Genomic DNA, 6,952 nt, shown 5'->3' with positions numbered 1-6,952 from the left:
TTACTCCCTGTTTCACCAAGTCCACCTCACAGGAACCTCCAATGGCCTGGGATTTTGAATGAAGTCGCCATTTACTGTATTCCAAAAGTGTCAACACAGAGGGTTTACAGAGAAGCGGCATGCTCTATTTAGTTACCAAGCATATGTGTTCAGTAACGTGACTCATTGTTTATGAATTCATTTTTGAACAWAAGTCACCATTGAATAAAGTGACTCCTTTCCTTTCTGCAGATTGAGGTAGACGATCATGGGAAGATTGTGGACGCCAGGTTCAAGACGTTTGGCTGCGGCTCAGCCATCGCCTCCAGCTCCCTGGTAACAGAGTGGGTGAAGGGCAAATCTGTGAGTGAACATTCTGCACCCATGACACTTCCTCTGCTTCCTGTTTCACTGTTCTGTCTGAATGTTGCATTTCTCAATTCAAGTCTTTTCCGCCATGCTGCTTGTTTGTTCCTTTTGTTACATATCATGGTTGGATGGAGTTTATTTCTTGGTTGATGGAATGTTGCTCGCTTGGCTTTCAGATTGACGAAGCACTGACCATACAGAACACGGATATTGCCAAAGAGCTCTGTCTTCCACCGGTCAAACTTCACTGCTCTAGTAAGCTCTTATTTCAGTCTAATATCTAAGACTGTTAGACCGTTGGGAAAGAACAAGTTGGGAAATTCTAAACCATCTTTTTTTTTAAACCTAATTTTAAAAACCATTTGAAATTCCTGACTGTGCCCTTTTCTCCAGTGCTGGCTGAGGATGCCATCAAAGCTGCCCTCCATGACTACCGTCTCAAACAACAGGATGGCAAGATTGAGGCGGTCAAAGCCAGCAACTGAGGGCTTTGCCAATGTTATCCTGAACACCAGTGTCCTGCACCCTACTACCAAGGGGACACTCAAAAGTATAGTCCTGGATCCCCACTCCACCATCCTTCTATATATGGTGCACCTTAAATTAGTTCACGTTATGTCTACCCATACAACATGCATAGATGGCACAGTGTACACACCAAGCCCCTTCCATCAACACTCCTGTACTAATGGTTTAAAGGCAATGATGAAATGCAATGCGGAAGATGTAAAATGGTAGCAAACTATCAAGGTATCTATTTTGATTGGTGACATTTCAGACATAATTCCTGGTTTTAATGGAAAGTAATAAAGTAATACGTAAGTAGTATGGCATGTCTGTCTTTTTGTTTTAGTCATTTAAAGTCTAACCAGCTTTTCGGTATTACCTGGTATTTGTCAGATGGTGTGTGTATACTATCAGATAAATTGAAGTGCTGTATTTCTCCACTAGATGGCAGCATTGGCATACAGCCATGTTAAATATGTGTGACTTCATACTTACAGATAAATTGTTCTGCTTTTATCGTTACCTACCCAAATACTCAACACATTTTAGAATGCTGYTGTTTCTTACTGTCTTCATAAAATCTACTTTATTCAACCAAAGTACAATATGGAAATTAAGAAAAAGCTGCACACTTTTGATACAGTTTACTCCATTAGTCGGCACCTCTACAAACATTTGAGTGTGCATGTTTTCAACCACACCGGACTAACCWGCCTGTATTGTAACAGTACAAGTAGAACAGACACTTGTGTTGGGTGCTTTCCCAAGTTCTGACCCAGGACCTGGGTCTGCAGCGGAGCAACTGGCCCTTTAAGGGACAACAATCTGCAGTTGCTTCATATTTTTTGGACTGTTAAAATACTTATGGTGGCATTGATTCTTGAAGAATTTAACTTAAATGCTTCATGAGCTTAGTTAATCTGTCGTACCCCATCTGAACCCCAACTATAAGTTTGTTTTACTTCAATGTTTGTTAACAAAGTTAGTGTAAACAAACACTATAGCTTCAACATGGTTCATGATCAGTTTGATCTCATGGATGCTCAGTCCTTGCATCCATAGCTCTATGAATTTGAGAGTCGTTATGTTTCTTAAGCCCCATCCCTCAGCTGTTTACCGAAACAAGTGGCTGGGTGCCTGCTTTGTTATTGTTGGAACTCTGGATTGACCCTTTAATGGAAATGTTTAAAGCGAAGGGATAAACATTTGACTAACCAAACGATAAACAGGTTTTATAACACAAAAATACTTCCCTTAATGTAGGAAACATACTAAGTTCAAGTTGTTGCAGATGCTGCACCATGATGTGCTCATGGTGAACTTACCCTCTACTATCCATATTTGTTCAAGGGGTGGCAGGTAGCCTAGTGGTTAGTGTTGGACTAGTAACAAAGGTTGCTAGGTCGAATCCCCRAGCTGACRAGGTAAAAATCTGCCCTTGAACTAGGCACTGTTCCTAGGCTGTCATTGTTAATAAGAATTTKTTATTAACTGACTTGCCTAGTTGAATAAAAATKAAAGCAATCTCATGTTRCCCTAAAAAATGATCTCTACCAATGAATGGAAGAGAGAAAAAAAGGCAGTACCATTACTTTGGCCATTGTTCTAATACAAATAAAAACAACACTAAAACTACAGCGTCCATATGGGTGTATGCTCAGGTTACATCATATACCCTTTAGGGAGCGACATGGAAAGATGGCTACTGGGAAACAAAAGTATATGATTACATAAAACTGAATAGACATCATTTGGTATGGCGTTGCCTTAAAGATGTCACTCATGCAAAAGCGTCCGAACCATTGAGCTCAAACATATTGTCCAATGCAGTGGAGGCTGGTGGGAGGAGCTATAGGAGTATGGGCTCATTGTAATGGCTGGAATGGAATAAATGGAACGAGATCAAACATATGGAAACCACATATGGCTCCACTCACATAGAGCACTTCCTGCTCAGCCAATGTTCCATTGATTCCAGCCATAACAATGAGCCTGTCCTGCTATAGCTTCTCCTTCCACCAGCCTCCACTGGTCCACTGTCCAACATAGTTAAAATGCTGTTTTCTCCCCAGTGATCAACGGAATAGACTGCGTGACAGTRGAGTTCTCCTGCCTATCCCCTTCCTGCTTGGCCTGTGAGTGCCCTGGTCCAGATGGAAGCTCAGCTCTTGTGAGTGACTCATCATCCTCTGTTAGGCCTATCTGTCCTGGATGGATCTCTGGCTGCTTGGGGCAGCTGCGGTGTTGGGCCTCACTGTCTGAGAGCTGGCATACCTCCTCCTCGCTCTGCTCAGGTGCATTTGATGGCTCGTTGTCTTTCTCTATGATTTCTCCCTCAGCCTGAACATTCACATCAGGACTTTTCTCTGCAGCTGCTGCTATCTGTGTGGGGTTGTTTCCCTCTCGCTCACCCAGGGGAGGTTTGGAGGGAGTGCGGAGGTTCTTGGCTGCCCTCATGATGTCTTGTTGGAGCTGCTTGCTTGAGTCAACTGGTTCAGCCTGCTGCCCATTGGAGGGTTTCTCTGGCACCTCGTTGAAGAGCTTGGTACATCCGGTCTTGTCCCTCTGGTCCACATACATCTTAGAGGGGAAGGACGAGGGGTAGTAGGCATTGACCTTCCGCTTGCGGCTCATGATGCAAGCACAGCAGAGGATGAGGAAGATGGTGATGAAGAGGATGGAGGCAACAAGGATGAGGAGCATGTTCTCCTGCAGGAAGTGAACCATCTGGCTGAGCAGGAAGTGCTCTATGTGAGTGGAGCCATCTGAGGTGGTTGGGGACTCTGAKGCGGGGCCACTGGTGGTAGGTGAGGAAGGGGTGGGGATGAGGCTGCCCAGCTCCTCCCCCTCTCCACTGCCCTCCAAGGAAATGTTAAAAGGGAGGGGTGTGGCCAGACTGGGACTGCTGGACCACAGCATCACAGAAAGACTAATCAGATGAAGTGCCATGAGGAACGTCATCTCCTGTAGGACCTGCAGAAAACAACAAGAACAGTGTCAGTGCTGCAGTAACTGTTGTCAATTTGCATTTCCACTTATTGAATTGCACAGATTTTGGGCCTCCCGGGTGGCGCRGTGGTCTAGGGCACTGCATCGCTGCGCCACCAGAGACTCTGGGTTCGCGCCCAGGCTCTGTCGCAGCCGGCCGCGACCGGGAGGTCCGTGGGGCGACGCACAATTGGCCTAGCGTCGTCCGGGTTAGGGAGGGTTTGGCCGGTAGGGATATCCTTGTCTCATCGCGCACCAGCAACTCCTGTGGCGGGCCGACACATTGGTGCGGCTGGCTTCCGGGTTGGAGGCGCACTGTGTTAAGAAGCAGTGCGGCTTGGTTGGGTTGTGTTTCGGAGGACGCATGGCTTTCGACCTTCGTCTCTCCCGAGCCCGTACGGGAGTTGTAGCGATGAGACAAGATAGTAATTACTAAAAACAATTGGATACCACGAAATTGGGGAGAAAAGGGGGTAAATTTTTATTTAAAAAAAGAAAGAAAAAAGAATTGCACAGATTTTGATCAACACAAGTGTTTGCAATTAATGTAGCTGTTGCGTCTAACAGTGACAACTAACATCTACTGYTTTGTGTGTGTTTCACAAAACATTGTAAAGGCCTCACCCATCTAYAATGAATAAAAATATMTTCTGAGTAATTTCTATTCTTGATAGAATGTCTATAGCTGTAGAGCCCTAAATGTAATTTTAAGACCAAGACAGCAGCTGAGAACTGATGAGAGGCAGGCAGGATTTAAAGTCTGGATTCAAATCATAGCATGTCACATGCAGACACACACACAATGACAATGCACACATGACATGCACACAGACAGATACAGTAGATGTACACAAATTCCTAGATTCAATCAGATTGGCCTTAACCCACAATAACTGAAAACTGCACAGCAGATCATTGTTAAGTCGATGTCGGAGGTGTAAATKAACTGCATTGGASCTGTCAAATTGGTGAGTGGCWGCTCTTGTGGTCATTGTCACGAAGCCACACACGTTCTACCCGCGTTCCAAGTTCAAAATGAAAAAGTGTAGAAATAATGACACATCATTAGACTAAATAATACAAATTCATATTAGCCTAATCGAGTTGTAGATTACAACACACATTCCAATGTTTAAACTTGTAACAAGGCTGCATGGGATTTCTACTAATGAGACTTGGTGGAAATGTCTGCGATAGGTATAATGCCGGGAGTCGCTCCAATGCAGTTACACCTCCGTGGGTTAAAGCGGAACTGATTGAATCTAGGCCAAACTCCTGACCAGTCACTGATATTTGGTTACATGACTAAAATGTTAATCCCATTTTGTCAATCTGCTTTTGGTCAATGTGAGAGTCACGTCATCTGATGTTAATGTCATTGCTTCCTGTCCCGATCTTTTAATAACTATTTTGGATATTTATTTAAACAACAGCTCCTTTTCATGCTGCTTCACAGAAATAAACCATGAACCGCTCATTTCCCTGAAATTGAATTTGGCTTAAAACAATTTTCTACGGTGACGTGGGTTAACTAGCTCCCTCGGGTAATTCTCACATAAACCACTGTCACCTATTTTCCCTGGCTGCCACTACTCTTGCTCAACTAAAAATGTTACCCCGGAATTTGGGRAAAATGCCCCTTTACAACAAAAAAATTATTAAATAACAAAAAAAGTGTAAACTGTAGCCACTTATTTCCCTTCATAGTTTGTTTGCCTAGCATGACCATCATCCACATACCACATTTTTACCAAACTTTGCATTTTTGTGTCAGCAGTTGGACATTGTTCTTAGAGGGGGCTGGTTACCCCACGTTACCCTAGCAATAACAAGAAGAACTAACTCTTACTTTCACAATGACTGAGAAAAACCAACTGATCATTGCCGATAGAAATGTAATGAATAGAGTTGTCATGATTCCTTACTCAGCATGTAAGAGGCATGTATTTTCTACACAATATATTTCTATCTGAATGTTCCACAGTTGTGCTCTGCTGAATGTAGCAATGCTGGCCTGGTCCGTATAAACCAACCAACCCCCTCCTTCACCCCCTTTTCCCCCTCCATCTGTGTGCAAGCTGGGCCACATGAGGCATTACACTTATCAGGGAAGGGGGGATGGGAGTGCATCTACAGTTTATCGCCCATTCCCCCTCGACGTATACTTTCACACACCTACACATACACATGCAGATATGTGAGCACACACAAAGGATACAGATGTATTAGTCTCTATTGAAGTGTTCAAGATACCATTAGATGGAGATGATCAGACATTTTTCAACAGTCATACGTTTAGCACTACCTTTGTGTGGGAAATAATGACATACAAACATTTTAATACGAGTGAATAATTCAAAAAATAAAAGCTCTATTCACCGCACATTTATCTGCATAATGTCTCATGCAAATATGGGAAACCCATTGGTCTCAGAGAATATCCTGTTGGGGAACTCTATTGAACTAGCCTGATTCCCTGCTGGCGGGCTGCTTGCCTGGAGACATGTCATGATGCTGTCACTGTAGCTGAACTGCACTGCAATGGTCATGTGAGGTCATACCTGTCCACTGAAGTTAACTCATATTTGATAAGAATGTTATCAGCTAGTATTTCATCTGTTTCCCTATGTGGTAAAATGTACAGTAAAAGTAAATGAATAGAAGTGGCTCTACTCACCTCCTACAGAAGTGGTCACACAGAAAAGACTCCTCTGGAACTGTGGATGCTTGAGAGAGGAAAATGGATTGAGAGAACAAGAGGGAAAACGTGCCTGCCTCACCTCCTCCAGTAACTTCTACAGTTTCAGATTTTAGACTGGAGGTTTCTCTGACCGGCACAGAAGGGAAAAAAAGTTTTTTGCCATTAGGACACATCCCTCCTTCCCCCTTTCTTCTCCTTTCCTCCCCTCCCCTCCCCTCCCTCTCTTCTCCTTCCCTCCCCTCCTCCCTCTCTGGCTTCCTTGCTTCCCAGAAAATGACTGGGCTCATGGGCTCTACACAGATTGTTCTTGTTAGGCAGTAGTCTAATGTGATGTGGGGGCAGGGGGCTCGGCTCTCCTGTCCCAGATCTAGATGCTCAAGGCCAGAGTCAACAACACTGCAGCAAACT

The 6,952-nt window shown here is 44.0% G+C and overlaps 1 protein-coding gene across 1 annotated transcript; it reads right to left on the bottom strand.

The window, feature by feature from the left end:
- Positions 1–1,412: 1,412 nt before the first annotated feature.
- On the bottom strand, positions 1,413–6,728 carry tmem119b (transmembrane protein 119b). The gene is made up of 2 exons (XM_023983770.1): positions 6,521–6,728; positions 1,413–3,828 (listed from the first exon to the last, which is right to left on the bottom strand). The coding sequence occupies exon 2, from the start codon at positions 3,814–3,816 to the stop codon at positions 2,905–2,907; it is 912 nt and encodes a 303-aa protein (XP_023839538.1). The 5' UTR covers positions 3,817–3,828; positions 6,521–6,728; the 3' UTR covers positions 1,413–2,904.
- Between the last annotated feature and the right edge of the window lie 224 nt (positions 6,729–6,952).

This window comes from Salvelinus sp. IW2-2015, linkage group LG4q.1:29 (genome assembly GCF_002910315.2).
Source record: "Salvelinus sp. IW2-2015 linkage group LG4q.1:29, ASM291031v2, whole genome shotgun sequence".
In the NCBI taxonomy this organism is placed as follows: domain Eukaryota; kingdom Metazoa; phylum Chordata; class Actinopteri; order Salmoniformes; family Salmonidae; genus Salvelinus; species Salvelinus sp. IW2-2015.
Note: the sequence above shows the minus strand (reverse complement) of the source record. Positions and strands in the feature narration are given on the sequence as shown.